This window comes from Bufo bufo, chromosome 5 (genome assembly GCF_905171765.1).
Source record: "Bufo bufo chromosome 5, aBufBuf1.1, whole genome shotgun sequence".
NCBI lineage: Eukaryota > Metazoa > Chordata > Amphibia > Anura > Bufonidae > Bufo > Bufo bufo.
Window position 1 is genome coordinate 268,682,089 of NC_053393.1, and position 25,600 is coordinate 268,707,688.

The following is a 25,600-nucleotide window of genomic DNA, read 5'->3' on the forward strand; positions in this document are numbered from 1 at the left end:
TCAATATTTGGTGAGAACAGGTATATTGAACTTCTTAATCAGTACACTCACTAGGACAGGTGGTGTCAACACCAGCAGCTTGAGACATTGTTCAGTCTAAGGTAACAGCTTATTCCTGGTTGAGTTGACTGCTAGTGAGATGTGAACGTGCATATTAGAGCATGCGCATTGTGCTTAGGCAGTTCCCAGTGAAGAGGAGGGGGGAAAACAGTTTCCTGGACTGTGTTTGCGATCCGTCTCAGGCACCCGGCAGGGCTCTGAAGCGGCAATTTTAAAAGGAATCTACACTTATCACACTTATCTGTGCTGTGCCCTGTCAGCCTGACAGGAGTGAAGGAGGCCGGCTACATCGTCACAAATCATTTCTCTGCGGCAGAGTTTTTCGGCTCTGTGCTGTGATCTGTCAGCCTGACAGGAGTGAGGGAGGCCGGCTACATCATGTGTAAGCTAGTAATTTCAGGCAACTTTCTAAGGTTATTTATCAGAAACTGAACTTTCCTTGTCACAAAGCTCTCAACACAAATAGTATGTAAATCATTAAAAACCAATAAAGAAGAATTATATATAGATTACTAGACTGTACTGTGTCTGTGCATTTTTTTTATATCCGTTTCTGTATATACATCTGTATATATACATCTAATATATAAAGCTCAGTGTATGTGTGTGTGTGTATGTCCGCTAAAGGAATCCGCACAGTCGCACTTACAATCCCGAAATTTGGCACATAGGTACATCAGGGGTCCGTGAAAATTTTAGACCAGGTCTCAGCTCTCTAGGACGTACCATTCCTGAGATTTTCCCCAAAAAAATGCATTAGCCAATAGAAGTTTGGTCACATGACCCTTATCAGCCAATCCTTTGAAAATCCAGTTTATTTGGTATGCAAATGAGCCAGTAAGGTGCCTAGAGGGGCGTCACTCTTGCAGGAGATCACATCAACATTTTGTTTTCTGTTCTTCTGTCCGTCAGAAGAACAGAATAAAAAATAATGCTCTTATTTGAGCATCCGCTGTGCTTATTTTGCATCCGTTTTTGTCAGTTTTGTCAGAGATCCATTATTTTGGAAAGGAAAAAAGTGAAAGACTTTTTCTCCCATCCAAAATAACAGATCTCTGACGGAACTGACAAAAACGGATGCAAAATAAGCACAACGGATGCTCAGATAAGAGGATTATTTTTTTTCTGTTCTTCTGATGGATCAGAAGAACAGAAAACAAAATGTTCATGTGAATACAGCACAATATAAATATGTGTTTGTAGAGAGGGAGCGACAACTGCTTGTGTGATGGTTATGTGAACACAGCCTTACAAATATATGTAATGTATATACAGAAACTTATATAAATAAATGTACAGACACAGTACAGTCTAGTAATCTATATATAATTCTTCTTTATTGGATTATATTTAGAGATTAGTGAATTTAATATTTTTTGTAAGCTAGTAATTTCATGCAACTTCCTGAGGTTATTTATCAGAAACTGAATAGGGATGAGCGAACCCGAACTGTATAGTTCGGGTTCGTACCGAATTTTGGGGTGTCCGTGACACGGACCCGAACCCGAACATTTTCGTAAAAGTCCGGGTTCGGGTTCGGTGCTTTCTTGGCGCTTTTTGAAAGGCTGCAAAGCAGCCAATCAACAAGCGTCATACTACTTGCCCCAAGAGGCCATCACAGCCTTGCCTACTATTGGCATGGCTGTGATTGGCCAGTGCATCATGTGACCCAGCCTCTATATAAGCTTGGGTCACGTAGCGCTGCACATCACTCTGCTGATACAAGCGTAGGGAGAGGTTACTGCTGCGACGTTAGGACGAGATTAGGCAGATGAACTCCTCCAAAAGACTTAATGCAGTGATCGATCTCCAGCTGTGGATCATTGAAGTGCTGATATTGAATTGCTCACTTTTTTTAGGCTGCCCAGAGCGTTTTTATATCACTTTTTTCTGGGGTGATCTGTGGCCATTTTGTGGCTTGTAATGCGCCAGCACAAGCTACCACCAAGTGCATTTAACCATCAATAGTGTGGTTATTTTTTGCTATATCCTACATCAGGGTCAAGCTTTCATCAAGTGCATTTAACCATCAATAGTGTGGTTATTTTTTGGCCATATACTACATCAGGGGCAAGTTGAGCCTGTCACCCAGCGCCTAAAAAATAGGCCTGACATTTCTATTCCTCCAAATCAGTACAGTTTTAGCTGGTCAAGTTATATTTAGTGACCGTAAAAGCACAGTTTTTGTTCTGGGTTGAAAAACTATTCCCAAATTTGCCATTCTCAAAATTAGTAGCTTCTGCTATATCAGGCCTACTTTAAATCTATCCCAAAAAGGATATCTTAGATTGAAGGTGCTGATAGTGTCATTCTGAAAAACTTAACACACACGCTACAGTGCAGATACAAGTCTAATTCTGTGATTAAAGGTATATCTGTCACACAGCGCGTAAAAAATAGGCCTCACATTTATCTTCAACCAAATCTGTCATTACTTGTGTGCCTGTATTAGTGTAATACGGTACCTAAATAGATAGCCAGACAGTGTTAGGTGTCTGTAAAAAAAGGCCTGAATTTTAATTCAATACATTGGCCCGAATAATATTTTTCTTATTGTGGTGAACGGTAACAATGAGGAAAACAACTAGTAAGGGACGCGGACGTGGACATGGTCGTGGTGGTGTTAGTGGACCCTCTGGTGCTGGGAGAGGACGTGGCCGTTCTGCAACAGCCACACGTCCTAGTGTACCAACTACCTCAGGTCCCAGTAGCCGCCAGAATTTACAGGGATATTTGGTGGGGCCCAATGCCGTTCTAAGGATGGTAAGGCCTGAGCAGGTACAGGCATTAGTCAATTGGGTGGCCGACAGTGCATCCAGCACGTTTACATTATCTCCCACCCAGTCTTCTGCAGAAAGCGCACAGATGGCGCATGAAAACCAAGCCCATCAGTCTGTCACATCACCCCCATGCATATCAGAGAAACTGTCTGAGCCTCAAGTTATGCAGCAGTCTCTTATGCTGTTTGAAGACTCTGCTGCCAGGGTTTCCCAAGGGCATCCACCTAGCCCTTCCCCAGGGGTGGAAGAGATAGAATGCACTAACGCACAACCACTTATGTTTCCTGATGATGAGGACATGGGAATACCACCTCAGCACGTCTCTGATGATGACGAAACACAGGTGCCAACTGCTGCGTCTTTCTGCAGTGTGCAGACTGAACAGGAGGTCAGGGATCAAGACTGGGTGGAAGACGATGCAGGGGACGATGAGGTCCTAGACCCCACATGGAATGAAGGTCGTGCCACTGACTTTCACAGTTCGGAGGAAGAGGCAGTGGTGAGACCGAGCCAACAGCGTAGCAAAAGACAAAGAGGGAGCAGTGGGCAAAATCAGAACACCCGCCGCAAAGAGACTCCGCCTGCTACTGACCGCCGCCATCTGGGACCGAGCACCCCAAAGGCAGCTTCAAGGAGTTCCCTGGCATGGCACTTCTTTAAACAATGTGCTGACGACAAGACCCGAGTGGTTTGCACGCTGTGCCATCAGAGCCTGAAGCGAGGCAATAACGTTCTGAACCTTAGCACAACCTGCATGACCAGGCACCTGCATGCAAAGCATGAACTGCAGTGGAGTAAACACCTTAAAAACAAAGAAGTCACTCAGGCTCCCCCTGCTACCTCTTCTGCTGCTGCCGCCTCGGCCTCTTCTGCTGCTGCCGCCGCCTCGGCCTCTTCCTCCGCCTCTGGAGGAACGTTGGCACCTGCCGCCCAGCAAACATGGGATGTACCACCAACACCACCACCTGCGTCACCAAGCATCTCAACCATGTCACACGGCAGCGTTCAGCTCTCCATCTCACAAACATTTGAGAGAAAGCGTAAATTCCCACCTAGCCACTCTCGATCCCTGGCCCTGAATGCCAGCATTTCTAAACTACTGGCCTATGAAATGCTGTCATTTAGGCTGGTGGACACAGACAGCTTCAAACAGCTCATGTCGCTTGCTGTCCCACAGTATGTTGTTCCCAGCCGGCACTACTTCTCCAAGAGAGCCGTGCCTTCCCTGCACAACCAAGTGTCCGATAAAATCAAGTGTGCACTGCGCAACGCCATCTGTGGCAAGGTCCACCTAACCACAGATACGTGGACCAGTAAGCACGGCCAGGGACGCTATATCTCCCTAACTGCACACTGAGTAAATGTAGTGGCGGCTGGGCCCCAGGCGGAGAGCTGTTTGGCGCACGTCCTTCCGCCGCCAAGGATCGCAAAGCAACATTCTTTGCCTCCTGTCTCCTCCTCCTCCTACTCAGCTTCCTCCTCCTCTTCTTCCACCTGCTCATCCAGTCAGCCACACACCTTCACCACCAACTTCAGCACAGCCCGGGGTAAACGTCAGCAGGCCGTTCTGAAACTCATATGTTTGGGGGACAGGCCCCACACCGCACAGGAGTTGTGGCGGGGTATAGAACAACAGACCGACGAGTGGTTGCTGCCGGTGAGCCTCAAGCCCGGCCTGGTGGTGTGCGATAATGGGCGAAATCTCGTTGCAGCTCTGGGACTAGCCGGTTTGACGCACATCCCTTGCCTGGCGCATGTGCTGAATTTGGTGGTGCAGAAGTTCATTCGCAATTACCCCGACATGTCAGAGCTGCTGCATAAAGTGCGGGCCGTCTGTTCGCGCTTCCGGCGTTCACACCCTGCCGCTGCTCGCCTGTCTGCGCTACAGCGTAACTTCGGCCTTCCCGCTCACCGCCTCATATGCGACGTACCCACCAGGTGGAACTCCACCTTGCATATGCTGGACAGACTGTGCGAGCAGCAGCAGGCCATAGTGAAGTTTCAGCTGCAGCACGCACGGGTCAGTCGCACTGCGGATCAGCCCAACTTCACCACCAATGACTGGGCCTCCATGCGAGACCTGTGTGCCCTGTTGCGTTGTTTCGAGTACTCCACCAACATGGCCAGTGGCGATGACGCCGTTATCAGCGTTACAATACCACTTCTATGTCTCCTTGAGAAAACACTTAGGGCGATGATGGAAGAGGAGGTGGCCCAGGAGAAAGAGGAGGAAGAGGGGTCATTTTTAGCACTTTCAGGCCAGTCTCTTCAAAGTGACTCAGAGGGAGGTTTTTTGCAACACCAGAGGCCAGGTACAAATGTGGCCAGACAGGGCCCACTACTGGAGGACGAGGAGGACGAGGATGAGGAGGAGGTGGAGGAGGATGAGGATGAAGCATGTTCACAGCGGGGTGGCACCCAAAGCAGCTCGGGCCCATCACTGGTGCGTGGCTGGGGGGAAACACAGGACGATGACGATACGCCTCCCACAGAGGACAGCTTGTCCTTACCTCTGGGCAGCCTGGCACACATGAGCGACTACATGCTGCAGTGCCTGCGCAACGACAGCAGAGTTGCCCACATTTTAACGTGTGTGGCCTACTGGGTTGCCACCCTGCTGGATCCCCGGTACAAAGACAATGTGCCCACCTTACTTCCTACACTGGAGCGTGATAGGAAGATGCGCGAGTACAAGCGCACGTTGGTAGACGTGCTACTGAGAGCATTCCCAAATGTCACAGGGGAACCAGTGGAAGCCCAAGGCGAAGGCAGAGGAGGAGCAAGAGGTCGCCAACGCAGCTGTGTCACGGCCAGCTCCTCTGAGGGCAGGGTTAGCATGGCAGAGAGGTGGAAAAGTTTTGTCACCACGCCACAGCTAACTGCACCACCACCTGATACGGAACGTGTTAGCAGGAGGCAACATTTCAATAAGATGGTGGAACAGTACCTGTGCACACCCCTCCACGTACTGACTGATGGTTCGGCCCCATTCAACTTCTGGGTCTCCAAATTGTCCATGTGGCCAGAGCTAGTCTTTTATGCCTTGGAGGTGCTGGCCTGCCTGGCGGCCAGCGTTTTGTCTGAACGTGTATTCAGCACGGCAGGGGGCGTCATTACAGACAAACGCAGCCGCCTGTCCACAGCCAATGTGGGAAGCTGACGTTCATAAAAATGAACCAGGCATGGATCCCACAGGACCTGTCCATCCCTTGTGCAGATTAGATATTAACTACCTCCCCTTAACAATATATTATTCTACTCCAGGGCACTTCCTCATTCAATACTATTTTTATTTTCATTTTACTATTATATTGCGGGGCAACCCAAAGTTGAATGAACCTCTCCTCTGTCTGGGTGCCGGGGCCTAAATGTGTGACAGTGGCCTGTTCCAGTGGTTGGTGACGTGAAGCCTGATTCTCTGATATGACATGAAGACTGATTCTGCACTGACATAAGGCCAGATTCTCTGTTACGGGACCTCTCTCCTCTGCCTGGGTGCCTGGGCCTAAATATGTGACAGTGGCCTGTTCCAGTGGTGGGTGACGTGATGACTGATTCTCTGCTATGACATGAAGACTGATTCTGTGCTGACATAAGGCCAGATTCTGTGTTACGGGACCTCTCTCCTCTGCCTGGGTGCCTGGGCCTAAATGTGTGACAGTGGCCTGTTCCAGTGGTGGGTGATGTGAAGCCTGATTCTCTGCTATGACATGAAGACTGATTCTGCGCTGACATAAGGCCAGATTCTCTGTTACGGGACCTCTCTCCTCTGTCTGGGTGCCGGGGCCTAAATGTGTGACAGTGGCCTGTTCCAGTGGTGGGTGACGTGAAGCCTGATTCTCTGCTATGACATGAAGACAGATTCTGTGCTGACATAAGGCCAGATTCTCTGTTACGGGACCTCTCTCCTTTGCCTGGGTGCCGGGACCTAAATGTGTGACAGTGGCCTGTTCCAGTGGTGGGTGACGTGAAGCCTGATTCTCTGCTATGACATGAAGACTGATTCTGTGCTGACATAAGGCCAGATTCTCTGTTACGGGACCTCTCTCCTCTGCCTGGGTGCCTGGGCCTAAATATGTGACAGTGGCCTGTTCCAGTGGTGGGTGACGTGAAGCCTGATTCTCTGCTATGACATGAAGACTGATTCTGCGCTGACATAAGGCCAGATTCTCTGTTACGGGACCTCTCTCCTCTGCCTGGGTGCCTGGGCCTAAATGTGTGACAGTGGCCTGTTCCAGTGGTGGGTGACGTGAAGCCTGATTCTCTGCTATGACATGAAGACTGATTCTGCGCTGACATAAGGCCAGATTCTCTGTTACGGGACCTCTCTCCTCTGTCTGGGTGCCGGGGCCTAAATGTGTGACAGTGGCCTGTTCCAGTGGTGGGTGACGTGAAGCCTGATTCTCTGCTATGACATGAAGACAGATTCTGTGCTGACATAAGGCCAGATTCTCTGTTACGGGACCTCTCTCCTCTGCCTGGGTGCCTGGTCCTAAATATGTGACGTTGGCCTGTTCCAGTGGTGGGTGACGTGAAGCCTGATTCTCTGCTATGACATGAAGACAGATTCTGTGCTGATATAAGGCCAGATTCTCTGTTACGGGACCTCTCTCCTCTGCCTGGGTGCCTGGGCCTAAATATGTGACAGTGGCCTGTTCCAGTTGTGGGTGACGTGAAGCCTGATTCTCTGCTATGACATAAAGACTGATTCTGCGCTGACATAAGGCAATCTGGCCTGGGACCTAAATATGTGACAGTGGCCTGTTCCAGTGGTGGGTGACGTGAAGCCTGATTCTCTGCTATGGCATGAAGAGACTGATTCTCTGCTGACATGAAGCCAGATTCTTTGCTATGGCATGAAGAGACTGATTCTCTGCTGACGTGAAGCCAGATTCTCTGCTATGGGACCTCTGTCCAATTGATATTGGTTAATTTTTTTTTTTATTTTTTTTTTAAATTCATTTCCCTATCCACATTTGTTTGCAGGGGATTTACCTACATGTTGCTGCCTTTTGCAGCCCTCTAGCTCTTTGCTGGGCTGTTTTACAGCCTTTTTAGTGCCCAAAAGTTCGGGTCCCCATTGACTTCAATGGGGTTCGGGTTCGGGACGAAGTTCGGGTCGGGTTCGGATCCCGAACCCGAATATTTCCGGGAAGTTCGGCCGAACTTCTCGAACCCGAACATCCAGGTGTTCGCTCAACTCTACTGTTAACTCATACATTTTTGGTATGCATTAAATGGATGGCAAAAATAGTATGTGAACCCAGCCCTAGTGTAATAATAAGCACCAGTACACAGCGGAGCAGCGTGGCGGAGAGGGGAGGTCACCATGTACTGACAGAGCGCTACCTGGTCCTGGTGGTTAGGGATGAGGACTGTGTTTCCCAAGGATCATTTTCTACTGGGAAATACAGGGCACAGTATAATACACTAGAATCTATATAATATAAAGATATTAGCCTTACCCCCGAATAATAATACAATTAGGTGGTCATTTATTATATAGAAATACATCTATGTTAGGTGTATTTCTGACACAGATTGTGGCACAAAGGTCCTTAGCACCGCAATCTGCATATTTTTCCCGCTCAAGCCAGGTCTAAAAAAGAATGGCGTGTGCAGGGAAAGGGATACAGTTATGGCCATCCAGTTATTGGATACCAACGCCATACATTGAACGGATAACAGCTCTGTACAGTGACCGGTTAACACTGCCATACCGTGACCAGATAAAAGGGTAAAACAGTACAGGGAATGACTAGGGGCACTGCACAGGGTCTGGTAAGAGGGAACAATGCAGGGTATAAGGGGGCACCGTACGGGGTGAAGGACACAGTCACATGACCCTGTGACATTAGAAGGTCCTTATGGTGAATGCGGTTCATACGCCACCATAATGAGAGGCAAAGGAGTGAGACAGGGGTGTGATTATGTGACTAGAGATAAAAAAATTTAACTGCCAGTACAGGCCCCAAAAATTAGGCAATAGGCATTCACCTGACAGCATAGAACTTTGGATTCTGTGGCTGGAGGTACATTAGGCGGTCACAGGATAAATATGCAACTGTCGGCCAGTACAGGCCCCAAAAGTTAGGCATTCACCTGACATAAAAGACCTTTTATGCCGCTATATATACATACGGCAAGGACCATTCTTTGTTCTGTGCGGTGGTGGATATGTGTGGGCTGGTATGAGGAAATTCAATTACACGTGGTCATCACAGGTGTTGAATTCCTCCGGGATCCATGCCTCATTTTTTTTTTTAAATGTGAGGTAGTCCACACTGTCGTGAGCTAGGCGAGTGTGCTTATAGGTCACGATCCCCCCCTGCTGCGCTGAACGTCCTTTCGGACAGGACACTCGACGAGGGGCAAGCCAAGAGTTCCATGGCAAATTGTGTCAGCTCTGGCCACAGGTCAAGCCTACACACCCAGTAGTCAAGGGGTTCCTCGCTTCTCAGACCGTTCACATCAGCCGTTAATCCGATGTAGTCGGACACCTGTTGGTCTAGGCGTTCCCTGAGGCTGGATCCAGAGGGCGGCTGTTGATGCATGAATGATCTCATATCCGAAGTGACCAACACATCTTCAAACCGCCCTCTTTTTGCAGGCGCGGTAGGATTTGTACCCGCACCTGTTTCGCTGTGAGTGGAAATTCCTCTGCTAGTGCCCGCAACAGCAGAATGCACCATCTCTCACAGCAAGGCCTGGAAATGCTGCATTCTGACAGCCCTCTGTGATGCTGCCATTTTGTGTTTGTACCAGGGGTCTAAGTATGTTGCCACCCATTACAGGTCCTTGACATTTATGCTTTTTATATGGGGGTCCCTCTTCAAACACTGGAGCATTTGCACTAAATTGGAAGCGGTGGAGCGCCATGGCTCCTGCTCATCGCCTAGGACAATGTCGTCCTTTGTCTCCTCCCCCCAGCCACGGACAACACCAGGGATCCCCGAAAAGGTTAAAGCCTGCTCTTTTTGCTCCTCCCCCTCCTCCCCCAGCCACCATCCTCCTCCTCCTCCTCTTCAGACTCCCGCTGACTTGTCTCAGATGGAGTAGCCCCCCCTGGGAATTCATTCAGCATTGCAACTTGCTCATCTTCCAGCTCCTGCTCCTCGACGGCTTAATAAATGACACAACGCATTGCACGCTCCAGAAAGAAGGCGTAAGGTACAATGTCACTGATGGCACCCTGGCTGCGACTGACCAGTTTGGTGATCTCATCAAATGGCCGCAGAAGTCTGCATGCGTCGCGCATGAGCAGCCACTGGCGCGGTGAAAAAAAAACAAGCTCCCCAGAACCTGTCCTGCCACAGAGTTCATACAGGTAGTCGTTAACTGCACGTTTCTGCTGGAGCAGCCTATCGAGCATATACAAGGTTGAGTTCCATTGCGTTGGGGTGCAGATACAGAGGATGAGGAGGGTGCAAAAGCGGAAGGCTGAGTGAGCCACTCAACCAACTTTGGTGTGCCCTTTGAAGTTATCGCAGGCGCCTTCTCCAACTTCCCACTTAGGCTCCGGCCTGGTGCATCTGCCGGACCCCTACCATCCCTGCGAAACGGTCTGCCTCTTCCTCTGCCTGTCATTTTCTAAATGACCCTCTGCCTAAGTCCGTAGAGAAAAGCAGTATTTGTGGAAGAAGGTATATAGCAGCCCTCAATCAGTATTTGGTGGAAAAAGGTATATAGTAATAGCACTCCTCAATCAGTATTTTGTGGAAGAAGGTATATGGCACCCCTCAATCAGTATTTGGTGGAAACAGGTATATAGCACCCCTCAATCAGTATTTGGTGGAAACAGGTATATGGCACCCCTCAATCAGTATTTTGTGGAAGCAGGTACATGGCACCCCTCAATCAGTATTTGGTGGAAACAGGCATATAGCACCCCTCAATCAGCATTTGGCAGAAACAGGTATAAAGCACCCCTCAATCAGTAACATAGTACATAAGGCCGAAAAAAGACATTTGTCCATCCAGTTCGGCCTGTTATCCTGCAAGTTGATCCAGAGGAAGGCAAAAAACCCTGTGAGGTAGAAGCCAATTTTCTCCACTTTAGGGGAATAAAAAATTCCTTCCCGACTCCAATCATGCAATCAGAATAACTCCCTGGATCAACGACCCCTCTCTAGTAGCTATAGCCTGTAATATTATTAAGCTCCAGAAATACGTCCAGGCCCCTCTTGAATTCCTTTATTGTACTCACCATCACCACCTCCTCAGGCAGAGAGTTCCATAGTCCCACTGCTCTTACCGTAAAGAATCCTCTTCTATGTTTGTGTACAAACCTTCTTTCCTCCAGACGCAGAGGATGTCCCCTCGTCACAGTCACAGATCTCTGTACTGACCCCTGATATATTTATACATATTAATTAGATCTCCCCTCAGTCGTCCTTTTTCTAAAGTGAATAACCCTAATTTTGATAATCTTTCAGGCTACTGTAGTTGCCCCATTCCAGTTATTACTTTCATTGCCCTCCTCTGAACCCTCTCCAGCTCTGCTATGTCTGCCCTGTTTACAGGAGCCCAGAACTGTACACAGTACTCCATGTGTGGTCTGACTAGCGATTTGTAAAGTGGTAGGACTATGTTCATATCACGGGAATCTATGCCCCTTCTGATGCAACCCATTATCTTGTTGGCCTTGGCAGCAGCTGCCTGACACTGGTTTTTGCTGCTTAGTTTGCTGTTTATTAAAATTCCTAGATCCTTTGGCGGAAATTGGAGTATTTGGCGGAAACAGGTACATGGCACCCCTCAATCAGTATTTTGTGGAAGCAGGTGTATCGCAGCCCTCAATCAGTATTTGGTGGAAGAAGGTATGTAGCAATAGCACCCCTCAATCAGTATTTGGTGGAAGATGGTATATGGTACCCCTCAATCAGTATTTGGCGGAAACAGGTATATAGCACCCCTCAATCAGTATTTGGCGGAAACAGGTATATGGCACCCCTCAATCAGTATTTTGTGGAAGCAGGTGTATGGCAGCCCTCATTCAGTATTTGGTGGAAGAAGGTATATAGCAATAGCACCTCTCAAACAGTATTTGGTGGAAGAAGGTATATGGTACCCCTCAATCAGTATTTGGTGAAAACAGGTATATGTAGTGTCCCACTATGTAAGGGTGGGCACTACTCAAGGGTTAATTGGGTCACGTTGTTCTCCACCTCCTGTGGAACATGGTCATGGTATTTTATATTGCATTGTAATGTATATTGTCATGTTATTTATGTTATTCCCTGTGTACCAGGCCTGTTAGGGGTGTAGTTCCTCCTCCTAGGCAGTAGAGGGAGCTAGGGAACCCCCATAGTATATATAGTCAGGACCTGTTCAGGGAGGGAGTTGAGTGTTCAGAAGCCAAGTGTGCACCTTAGCCAGAGGGTAGCTGAGGAGCAGCTTCTGACATGCAGCTAGATAGCCCAGGCTCCTAACTTGCCACCAGGGGAAGAAATTACCTCCTGAAGACATAATTAGCACTAAGAAGTACAGAGCAGAGCCACTTTCATCCAGCAAAATAGAAAGCTGAAGGGCAGAAGGATATTTACAGCAAGAGGATATATACCAGAGGAAGGTTTCTCTACCCAAGGATAAAGAGAGCAATAGGGCATATGGGCCTTGGAGGAAGACAGACAGGATCTGAGGAAAAGTGCAGCCTGATCTGTAAGTGTTATTCCCTCTGAGTATCTTGCAAAAACTTTGCCTGCCATTTGTGTGAAGCCTGCCAGGGATCTTGCCACAGGCACATTAAACCTACAACACCCAGGGCACCTCACCTACCACCTGGCCTGGTCCCTATATACAGAGAGTGCCCCAGAGGATCCATGTGCCAGCCTCTCCATCACTGCTGTACGCCTGCCCAGGGTATATAAAAACTGTGAGTACCAAGAGCAACCCTCGGTTTGTTAACTACTTGTTAACTACCCCTGTGACCTCACATTCGCTCACCCTGCAGGGCTGCACACTGCATATATAACACTCCTCAATCAGAATTTGGTGGAAACAGGTATATAGCACCCCTCAATCAGTATTTGGTGGAAACAGGTATATAGCACCCCTCAATCAGTATTTGGCAGAAACAGGTATATGGCACCCCTCAATCAGTATTTTGTGGAAGTAGGTGTATCGCAGCCCTCAATCACTATTTGACGGAAAAAGGTATATAGCAATAACACCCCTCAATCAGTATTTGGTGGAAGAAGGTATATAGCAATAGCACCCCTCAATCAGTATTTTGTGGAAGAAGGTATATGGCACCCCTCATTCAGTATTTGGTGGAAACAGGTATATAGCACCCCTCAATCAGTGTTTGGCGGAAACTGGTATATAGCACTCCTCAATCAGTATTTGACGGAAACAGGTATATACAGTCAGGTCCATAAATATTGGGACATCAACACAATTCTGACATTTTTGGCTCTATAAACCACCACGATAGATTTGAAATAAAACAAACAAGATGTGCTTTAACTGCAGACTGTCAGCTTTAATTTGAGGGTACTTACATCAGAATCAGGTGAACAATGTAGGAATTACAACAGTTTGCATATGTGCCTCCCACTTGTTAAGGGGCCAAAAGTAATGGGACAATTGGTTTCTCAGCTGCTCCATGGCCAGGTGTGTGTTATTCCCTCATTATCCCAATTACAATGAGCAGATAAAAGGTCCAGATTTTATTTCAAGTGTGCTATTTGCATTTGGAATCTGTTGCTGTCAACTCTCAAGATGAGATCCAAAGAGCTGTCACTATCAATGAAGCAAGACATCATTAGGCTGAAAAAACAAAACAAACCCATCAGAGAGATAGCAAAAACATTAGGCTTGGCGAAAACAACTGTTTGGAACATTCTTAAAAAGAAGGAACGCACCGGTGAACTCAGCAACACCAAAAGACCCGAAAGACCATGGAAAACAACTGTGGTGGATGACCGAATAATTCTTTCCCTGGTGAAGAAAACAACCTTCACAACAGTTGGCAAGATCAAGAACACTCTCCAGGAGGTAGGTGTATGTGTGTCAATGTCAACAATTAAGAGAAGACTTCACCAGAGTGAATACAGAGGGTTCACCACAAGATGTAAACCATTGGTGAGCCTCAAAAACAGGAATGCCAGATTAGAGTTTGCCAAAGGACATCTATAAAAGTCTTCACAGTTCTGGAACAACATCCTATGGACAGATGAGACCAAGATCAACGTGTATCAGAGTGATGGGCAGAGAAGAGTATGGAGAATGAAAGGAACTGCTCATGATCCTAAGCATACCACCTCATCAGTGAAGCATGGTGGTGGTAGTGTCATGGCATGGACATGTATGGCTGCCAATGGAACTGGTTCTCTTGTATTTATTGATGATGTGACTGCTGAAAAAAGCAGCAGGATGGACTCTGAAGTGTTTCGGGCAATATTATCTGCTCATATTCAGCCAAATGCTTCAGAACTCATTGGGCGGCGCTTCACATTGCAGATGGACAATGACCCAAAGCATACTGCAAAAGCAACCAAAGAGTTTTTTAAGGGAAAGAAGTGGAATGTTATGCAATGGCCAAGTCAATCAGCTGACCTGAATCCGATTGAGCATGCATTTCACTTGCTAAAGAAAAAACTGAAGGGAAAATGCCCCATAAACAAGCAGGAACTGAAGACAGTTGCAGTAGAGGCCAGGCAGAGCATCACCAGGGATGAAACCCAGCGTCTGGTGATGTCTATGCGTTCCAGACTTCAGGCTGTAATTGACTGCAAAGGATTTGCAACCAAGTATTAAAAAGTGAAAGTTTGATTTATGATTATTATTATGTCCCATTTCTTTTGGTCCCTTAAAAAGTGGGAGGCACATATGCAAACTGTTGTAATTTCTACACCGATCACCTAATTTGGATGTAAATACCCTCAAATTAAAGCTGACAGTCTGCAGTTAAAGCACATTTTGTTTGTTTCATTTCAAATGCATTGTGGTGGTGTATAGAGCCAAAAATGTTAGAATTGTGTCGATGTCCTAATATTTATGGACCTGACTGTAGCACCCCTCAATCAGGATTTTGTGGAAGTAGGTATATCGCAGCCCTCAAGCAATTAGTTACTCCAATAGCATTTATCCCTCTATCTAGCTGCGGTATCGCAACAGAACCACACACAACTGCTGCATAATACAAATACACTATAATATAATTTCTATGTTAGAAAGTATATTATAAGTATATCACACCCCTCTATATCACACCTATCGATAGCACACCTATACCAGTTCTTAAAAGGACTTTTGTGGCCCTATTAGCTAGCGTTTGGTGTCCCTAACTGTCCTTGCTCCAAAATGCATTTGTTATGTTATGTTATAGGGTTGGGGGTGTTCCATGTGCTGAAACATCTCAATTGGCTGTTCTGTCCCACCTGATGGATGTGTCATGGGTCAATTTTTGGCGCTATGCAAAAAAATATGGCGCGTGCGACTATCGCCATATGTCCGCATGTTCGGTGAATCGCGAAACGACCGCCGGGCAAACCACAAGGCCATCTCTAATGAACAGTGCAACAGCATTTGTACTTTTAAGTCAGGTTTTAGGCTCAGTTCAGACCTGAGCGTTTTACAGCGCGTTCCTACGCGCTGTAAAACGCTCAACAAGGAGAAACCAATGCTTCCCTATGGGAATGGTTCTCACCTGGGCGTTTTACAGCGCGTACGATCGCGCTGTAAAACGCCTGACGCTCAAACAAGTACAGGAGCGTTTTTTGGGGCGATTGTCGCGCGTTCCCGTACATAGACTTTCGGAAACGCGCGACACTGTGTGTACGCTTGTCTCTGTATGCGCGCTTGTAAACGCCCGTACAATCGCGCATACAGAGCGCTCCTTTCAGAACGCTCAGGTCTGAACTGAGCCTTAATGTCATGTTCACAGGGCAGCATGGTGGCTTAGTGGTTAGCACTGTGCCTTGCAGTGTTGGGTTTGTGCGGGTTTCCTCCGGGTACTCTGGTCTGGTTTCCTCCCACACTCCAAAGATATACTTTACTGCTAGGGAACTTAGATTGTGAGCCCCACTGGGAACAACGAGCTGTATAAGTGAAATCAATAAATACAGGGTGGGCCATTTATATGGATACACCTTAATAAAATGGGAATGGTTGGTGATATTAACTTCCTGTTTGTGGCACATTAGTATATGTGAGGGGGGAAACTTTTCAAGATGGGTGGTGACCATGGTGGCCATTTTGAAGTTGGCCATTTTGAATGCAACTTTTGTTTTTTCAATGGGAAGAGGGTCATGTGACACATCAAACTTATTGGGAATTTCACAAGAAAAACAATGGTGTGCTTGGTTTTAACGTAACTTTATTCTTTCATGAGTTATTTACAAGTTTCTGACCACTTATAAAATGTGTTCAATGTTCTGCCCATTGTGTTGGATTGTCAATGCAACCCTCTTCTCCCACTCTTCACACACTGATAGCAACACCACAGGAGAAATGCTAGCACAGGCTTCCAGTATCCGTAGTTTCAGGTGCTGCACATCTTGTATCTTCACAGATAGTGAAGATACAAAGATAGTGGGGCCATTCTTCATCAATGGAAACCTCAAGGCCACTGGATATGCGAAATTGCTACATGATGATGTGTTTCCCTCTTTATGCACTGAAGCTGGCACGTTCCCTGAGTTTGTCCAGCAAGATGGTGCACCACCACATTATGGGTGTCAGGTCCGAACATTCCTAGATGAACAGTTTCCTGGAAAGTGGATTGGTCGTCGTGGGCCAGTTGAATGGCCCCCAAGGTCTCCATATCTGACCCCCTTAGACTTTTATCTTTGGGGTCATCTGAAGGCAATTGTCTATGCTGTGAAGATACAAGATGTGCAGCACCTGAAACTACGGATACTGGAAGCCTGTGCTAGCATTTCTCCTGCGGTGTTGCTATCAGTGTGTGAAGAGTGGGAGAAGAGGGTTGCATTTTCTTCTCCCTGGATGTAATCTGGCCAATCGCAGCGGAGAACGTCACAGCCAGGGAGAAGGTGTTTTTTTTCTCCCTGCAATTGGCCAGCTCACAGCCAGGGAGAAGGAGATGCTCCTTGAGAAACACAGCCTCTCCTCCTCCCTGTACCGATTGTATGGATTTACATACAGAGCAGGAAAACAGAAAGGGAGCACAGTGGGGGAATGGAGCAGCGCATAGAAAAAATTGTAAGCGATACCATCAGTATGCCCTACACTGCCAACTATGTATATGGTAATGTCAGGACTGGTGAAAGGTCCTCTTTAACCCCTTAGGGACCCATGACGTACCGGTACGGCATGGTTCCCGAGTCCTTAAGGACCCATGACGTACCGGTATGCCATGTATAGTTCCGATCACAAATCATTGAGCAGGCACCTTGGCTAAATGCGCGGGGGGTCCCATGACCCCCCCATGTCGGCGATCGCTGCAAACCGCAGATCAATTCAGACCTGCGGTTTGCGGCTTTTACCTGGTGCGGCGGCGGTGGTGCCATCGGGTCCCCATGGGGCTGTAGGGGGGACCCGATGGCATGGAAGGCAGCGCGATGACTTCCTGAGGTATCGCGCTGCCTTCCGGTGAAGAGCCTGTGAGATCCAGCCCCCTGGATCTCACAGGCCGGAAGCTGTATGAGTAATGCACACAGTATTACTCATACAGCCAATGCATTCCAATACAGAAGTATTGGAATGCATTGTAAAGGATTAGACCCCCAAAAGTTCAAGTCCAAAAGTGGGCCAAAAAAAAAAGTGAAAAAAAAAAGTTGAAAAAATAACGTAATTTTCCCCAAATAAAGTAAAAAAAATTGGTAAAAAATAGGGGGGAGGAAAAGTAAACACAATTAGGTATCGCCGCGTCCGTATCGACCGGCTCTATAAAACATATCACATGACCTAACCCCTCAGATGAACACTGTAAAAAAGAAAAAAGAAAAACTGTGCTAAATAAACCATTTTTTTGTCACCTTACATCACAAAAAGTACAACAGCAAGCAATCAAAAAGGCGTTTGCCCACCAAAATAGTACCAATCTAACCGTCAACTCATCCCGCAAAAAATGAGCCCCTACCTGAGACAATCGCCCAAAAAATATAAAAAACTATGGCTCAGAGTATGGAGACACTAAAACTACATTTTTTTTGTTTTAAAAAAGCTGTTATTGTGTAAAACTTACTTAAATAAAAAAAAGTATACATATTTGGTATCACCGTGTTCGTATCGACTGGCTCTATAAAAATATCACAAGACCTAACCCCTAAGATGAACACCGTAAAACATAAAAAATAAAAACTGTGCTAAATAAACAATTTTTTGTCACCTTACATCACAAAAAGTGTAATAGCAAGCGATCAAAAAGTCACACACACACCAAAATAGTGCCAATAAAACCATCATCTCATCCTGCAAAAATCATACCCTACCAAAGGTAATCGCCTAAAAACAAAAAAAAATTCTGTCTCTCAGACTATGGAAACACTAAAACATGATTTTTTTTGCTTCAAAAATGAAATCATTGTGTAAAATTTACATAAATAAAAAAAAAGTATAAATATTAGGTATCGTCGCGTCCGTATCGACCGACTCTATAAAAATATCACATGACCTAACTCCTCAGATGAACACCTTAAAAAATTTAAAATAAATACTGTGCTAAATAAACCATTTTTTGTCACCTTACATCACAAAAAGTGTAATAGCAAGCGATCAAAAAGTCACACGCACCCCAAAATAGTGCCAATAAAACCGTCATCTCATCCCGCAAAAAGCATACCCTACCCAAAGTAATTATGGTTCTCAGACTATGGAAACACTAAAACATGATTTTTTTTTTTGCTTCAAAATAGAAATCATTGTGTAAAACTTACATAAATAAAAAAAAAAGTATACATATTGTGGCGAAACCAACCTTGCCACTGGGTTTTGGAGGGGCCTGGCTGCTGGCCTCTTGCCCCAGGATTATGGGCTCTCTCATCAGCCAGGCCTCATTTGTTCACAAAGGACTTGAACTAACTTGAACTCCTGGTCTAATTCGTGCCATTTTGGGATGTTAAATGTCTGTGTATTGAAAAGGGTTGTGACATTGTATGTTTAAATGGTGATTTCTGTTCTGTTGTCCCCACATGTGTATTGGTGATTTCCCTTTGTCTTGAGAGATAATTGAATTACTCCTCGGGTGTCTCCAGGGCAGAGAGGAGGAAACCATGATGCATTGTGGGGATGTTTTGTCTCTGTGTATCCTGCAGTGCTGCATATCTGTCCTGTGTCACAGTCTTCATTCTGGTCCCCTAGGGGCGTGTCCACCAGATGGGGACCTGCATAAATACGGGTGGGTAGCCCTCAATAAAGTGTTCCTGTTTTACCCTTTATCATGTTGAGGCTGATGTTGAGGTAACTGATCGACGCTGGGGATTTCTATACGCTGGGAGATTTACTATACTCCCCTGGCTATAACTACTAGCTCTTTTAAGAGCTGTTCCTGCTCTCTGGTTTTAGGAGAGGTTCACCCACTGGAGCCTGGAGCCTTGTTGTAGGTCCAGGGTGGGTAGGAGACGGTGAGACCTCAACCAAGCTTCGGCGGTTCGTGGGGTCTGCAGTGCGTACGGTGTCAAGTGGAGTGCTTGGAGTCCTCGGAAAGCACTAGGAGCATCTATCAACGGAGGTACCCGGTCGGGGTGCTAGGCGTTCCGTTACACATATTAGGTATCGCCGCATCCGTGACAACCTGGTCTATAAAAATATCACATGATCTAACCTGTCAGATGAATGTTGTAAATAACAAAAAATAAAAACTATGCCAAAACAGCTATTTCTTATCTTGCCTCACACAAAGTGTAATATAGAGCAACCAAAAATCATATGTACCTTAAACTAGTACCAACAAAACTGCCACCCTATCCAGTAGTTTCTTAGATGGGGCCACTTTTTTGGAGTTTCTACTCTAGGGGTGCATCAGGGGGGCTTTAAATGGGACATGGTGTCAAAAAAAAAACAGCCCAGCAAAATCTGCCTTCCAAAAACCGTATGGCATTCCTTTCCTTCTGCGCCCTGCCGTATGCCCGTACAGTAGTTTACGACCACATATGTGGTGTTTCTGTAAACTACAGAATCAGGGCCATAAATATTGAGTTTGATTTGGCTGTTAACCCTTGCTTTGTAACTGGAAAAAAATTATTAAAATGGAAAATCTGCCAAAAAAGTGAAATTTTAAAATTGTATCTCTATTTTCCATTAATTCTTGTGGAACACCTAAAGGGTTAACGAAGTTTGTAAAATCAGTTTTGAATACCTTAAGGGGTGTAGTTTATAGAATGGGATCATTTTTGGGTGGTTTCTATTATGTAAGCCTCACAAAGTGACTTCAGACCTGAACTGGTCCCTAAAAATTGGGTTTTTGAAAAGTTTAGAAAATTTCTAGATTTGCTTCTAAAATTCTAAGCCTTGTAACATCCCCAAAAAATAAAATATCATTCCCAAAATTATCCAAACATGAAGTAGACATATGGGGAATCTAAAGTAATAACTATTTTTGGAGGTATTACTATGTATTATAGAAGTAGAGAAATTGAAACTTGGAAATTTTCAATTTAAAAAAAAAAATTGGTAAATTTGGTATTTTCTATAAATAAAAATGATTTTTTTTTTACTTCATTTTACCAGTGTCATGAAGTACAATATGTGATGAAAAAACAATCTCAGAATGGCCTGGATAAGTCAAAGCGTTTTAAAGTTATCAGCACTTAGTGACACTGGTCAGATTTGCAAAAGATGGCCTGGTCCTTAAGGTGAAATAGGGCCGAGTCCTTAAGGGGTTAAATGGCGAATCCTACATTGATGTGAAGAAGTATCACCTGTGGTTCTTCAGCATGCTCACAAAGACTGGATTAAACGTTTAACCATGTACATCTGGCTACATGGTGGACACATAGAACACGTCATGTAAAGCATTCTAGGAACTTCTGTCCTTGCTTAACTCCTAAACAGGTAAAGCTAGGTCAACACTGACGCTTCCAGCTTGTTTCTGGGTAAATTCTAGCCGAGACTGATGAATCACATGAACCCTTTCCCATTGTAAAAAGTGAAGCTGAATTCAATATTGATGAGAGACTTGATTATTAGGGAAACAAATAGGGCAATCTGTCACAAAGATCGGGATCATCAAAATGTGTGTTGGTAGATTACTGGAATGGGCTGGCAAAGACCCAGCGTTCTTGGCCCACATTGGCACCAATGGCAAAGTTAGAGGTAGGTGAAGCATCCTTATAAATGTTTTCAGGGACTTAGATCAAAAGCAAGGAGCTCAAAGTTGTTTTTTTCTGAAATACTACCGGTACCATGGCCAACACCAGAAAGGCAGCGGAAGATTAGAGATGTTAACAAGTGGCTTAAAAATTGTTGTAGGAAGGAGGGATTTGGGTTCATGGAAAACTCTGTCGGCTTTACGCTCTATCGTAGGGATGTGCTGCACCTCAATGGGGAATGTGCAGCTGTGTTGGGGGGAGAAGATGGCTAGAAGTGTGCTGGAGTGTTTAAAATAGGGGCGGGGGGATAATTACATTATAGGATGGGAAGATAGTGCAGATAGTGACTTGGGGCTAGGTAATGGGACTGGGAGTGGATTAGAGGGAGGGACTAGAACAGCTCATAAGGAAAGATGTAGGACAATAAATATACAAAAACCTCTTAATTGTATGTATGTATTCTAATGTCAGGTGCCTGACTGGTGAACTGGTAATAAAACTGGTGAACTGGAAGTAGCAATGTGTGAGGAGGACTATGATATAGTGGTAATAACTGAGACATCGCTGGATGATGGCTATGGTTATGCAGTTAATGTACAGGGTTACAGTCTGTTTAGAAGAGATCATAAAATATAAAGAGGGGGGAGGGGTTGGCCTTCATGTAAAGTCCTGTCTAAAGCCCACGCTCTGGGAAGATATACGTGAGGGAAATGAACATGTGGAGTCACTGTGGGTAGAAATACATAGAGACAAAAAGAATAATAAAACACTGATAGGGTTTGTTATAAGCCACCTAATATACCAGAGTCCACAGAAAATCTACTACGAAGGGAAATAGATGAGACGGCAAATCATACTTCAACTTGACTGGGAAACTAAAACCTGTAGATCTCATAAAGAAAACTGGTTCTTGGTGATGCTAGGGAGTCTCGTCCCAGTTACCGCCTTTCATTGGCACCGGGTGTTTTCATCCGCGCATGGGGAGAAGCAGCTGCGGCAGTGCAGGGACCAGGAGCGGCCTAGGGAGCCAGATAAGTAGATTCAATGTGAGGGGCCCGGGCATATGGGGAGCATTTTTTAGTCTCGGATAACCCCTTTAAGAAGTTTATTGTGAGAAAGCTACCACAAAACAGTGCAAAAGCAAAATAAATAAAAGCATAATGACAGACATCAGTATAGATGATACAGAGGTAAAGAGATAAAATATCCCAGGGCGCAAGAATCCAATCCAGATAGTGGTAATAAATAGAAAACTTATTTATTGCAGAAGTACAACGCGTTTCGGGGAGTAGTTCCCCTTCATCAGGTACATAACACTGCATGTGTGTTGCAGTGTTATGTACCTGATGAAGGGGAACTACTCCCCGAAACGCGTTGTACTTCTGCAATAAATAAGTTTTCTATTTACTACCACTATCTGGATTGGATTCTTGCGCCCTGGGATATTTTATCTCTTTACCTCTGTATCCTATCACTTCTTGGAGACTTCAGGGATCTCCGACAAGAAGTCATCCCTCCGCGGCTGCAGATCCACCAGCGAATCGTGACTCCATCACATGTATTGACAAGCTTTTACTAGAGTTGTGCCTACAGATAGCACAACCACAAAAGGTGAGCCCTGTACTGGAACCATTTATTTTATCTGTCTACCAACGGTATTACCCTATGGTGCGCCCCGCTTTGTTTTTAACAGCATAAAGTAAATCCTGTGGATCCATATCAGTATAGATGAGTGAATTTCATATTTTGAAATTCGTTCATGCTTCGTTTGGTGGTAAAATCTGAATTGCATTATGGATTCCGTTACCACGGACCATAACGAAATTCTATCATGGAATGGATAACAGAATGCTTTTAGAGGCATTCCGTTATTCATTCCGTCATAATAGAAGTCTATGGACTGTAAAAAAAGGTATCCATCCCATTTCCAAAAATGCAGGGAGTCCTCTCCTGCATAACGGAAACGGGAACGGATACGTTATGCAGGCCACAGACTTCTATTATGACGGAATGAACAACGGAATGCCTTTAAAGGCATTCCGTTATGCATTCCATCATAGAATTGCGTTATGGTCAGTGGTAACGGAATCCATAACGCAATTCTGCTTCTACCTCCAAACGAAGCATGAACGAATTTCATAACATGAAATTCGCTCATTTCTAATGACCAGCATTATTATAACTATAATTATATATTATATCTTATTTATATTTATTATTTATAGATTATTATTATTACTATTTTAATTCCCCCACAATGCATTACGTAGTTGGGGTTCCAGAATGGATGCTTGAGAAGCTAACTAAATAAACCTAAGCATAATAACATCTAATATTAAATGCATGATGTTGAAAGTGAAAATCACATTTATTAAATCTTGCAGCTATTCTTAAATTAAAAGACATACCTGATCTGTTGTTAGGAGACATGCGAACTGGAGATATGGAGGGAGTTCTTGATGAAGAATAAGGTCGCTGTCTGTCTCTTTCAATTGTTGATGAAGATGCTACGAAGTGGTACTGAGACCAACCATCCTATCGACAACAGCAAGAAAAAAAATCACGTCAGTCTTTGTAAAATCACGTCAGTTGTAATAAAAACGACCAACAGTAATACAAAGAGTTTCAAAAAGAGTACATTATTATTTAGGTTATTTTTCAGCTTATTATAATAAATTAAGCATACTGAGCTTCCTGTCACTGGGCTTGCCGAACCAAGTGGATTGTGAATACACTGAGTAACAAAAAGTTGAAAACAGCAGTAAAATGTGGCCATACACAATAGATTCATGTTGGCCAATTTTGGTGGGACCAGTCAACCATCTAATGTGCATAAAGGTGTCCCAGCTTACCCCTGATGATGATGGAAATAAGCATTGTGAACACTGAATTTCAACATGCCCAATTCTTTATTCTTACTGAAGATAAGCTGTTGTCAAACATAATTGGAATAGCCAATTGTATTTACATGCTCTGTGGAGTGTGCATTTGTATAGAGAACCTGAGAGGAACTAAATATATATTATTCTTTTTAACTTGGATAATTTTAAAATTTCAAAATCTAAAATAGTAGTAATATACAATTTCCCAAAATGAACCAAATACCCCCCTCCTTCACCACCACCACCTGGGAAGCAGGAAAGCAAAATAAAAAACAAAAAACAAAATATAATTAGACAAGTCTTAAACCCCGACAACTGATTCTTAAGCCATGGGGACCGACACCGCCCCCCTTGCCAGTAGCGCACTGCTAAATATGTATATTTCAATTTATAAGACGCAGTGTGTCTTATAAAGTGAATACTAAAGAGTGCTTCCATTATGGAAGAGCTCACTAGTCTGAGGGAGGAGCAGGAGTGAAGTAGTGTGAGCGCTGTACTCACCCCTCCTCCTTGGTCTCCTTCAGGCTGCATAACACAGCGTCAGGATGTACAGCACACACTATGACCTGACCTTGCACAAAGTAAGATGAGAGTTCTGCGCAGGGCGAAGGAGGTAGTTATTAATGGTACACACTCAGATTGGGTCACTGTCACTAGTGGGCACTATTCTCTTCAATATAATATTAATGATCTTGTAGAAGGCTTGCACAGTAAAATATCAATTTTTTCAGATGACACTAAACTGTGCAAAGTAATTAACACGGAAGAGGACATTATACTGCTACAGAGGGGTCTGGATAGATTGGAGGCTTGGGCAGAGAAGTAGCAGATGAGGTTTAACACTGACAAATGTAAGATTATGCACATGGGAAGGAATAATGCAAGTCACCCGTACATACTAAATGGTAAAACACTGGGTAGCACTGATATGGAAAACTAAAATGGGTTGCATAGATGCCCGTGATGAGAACATAGTCCTGCCACTTTACAAATCACTAGTCAGACCACAAATGGAGTACTGTGTACAGTTCTGGGCTCCTGTGAACAAGGCAGACATAGCAGAGCTAAAGAAGGTTCAGAGGAGGGCAACTAAAGTAATAATTGGAATGGGTGGACTACAGTACCCTGAAAGATTATCAAAATTAGGGTTATTCAATTTAGAAAAAGGATGACTGAGGGGAGATCTAATAACTATGTATAAATATATCAGGGGTCAGTACAGAGATCTCTCCCATCATCGATTTATCCCCAGGACTGTGACTGTGACGAGGGGATCCTCTGCATCTGGAGGAAAGAAGGTTTGTACACAAACATAGAGGAGAATTCTTTACAGTAAGAGCAGTGAGACTATGGAACTCTCTGCCTGAGGAGGTGGTGATGGTGAATTCACTAAAAGAGTTCAAGAGGGGCCTGGATGTATTTCTGGAGTGTAATAAAATTACAGGCTATAGCTACTAGAGATGGGTCGTTGATCCAGGGAGTTATTCTGATTGCCTGATTGGAATCGGGAAGGAATTTTTTCCCCTAAAGTGGGGAAAATTGGCTTCTACCTAACAGTTTTTTTTTTGCCTTCCTCTGGATCAACTTGCAGGATAACAGGCTGAACTAGATGGACAGATGTCTTTTTTCAGCCTTATAAACTATGTTACTATGTTACCAGCGA

General features: G+C 45.0%; 1 protein-coding gene across 1 annotated transcript in view; it reads right to left on the reverse strand.

The window, feature by feature from the left end:
* CTNND2 (catenin delta 2) overlaps nt 1-25,600 on the reverse strand; it is a 1,763,242-nt gene that overhangs the window by 128,824 nt on the left and 1,608,818 nt on the right. The window contains 1 exon segment of the mRNA XM_040431740.1: nt 23,464-23,590. Within this exon segment, the coding sequence (XP_040287674.1) occupies nt 23,464-23,590 (127 nt within the window).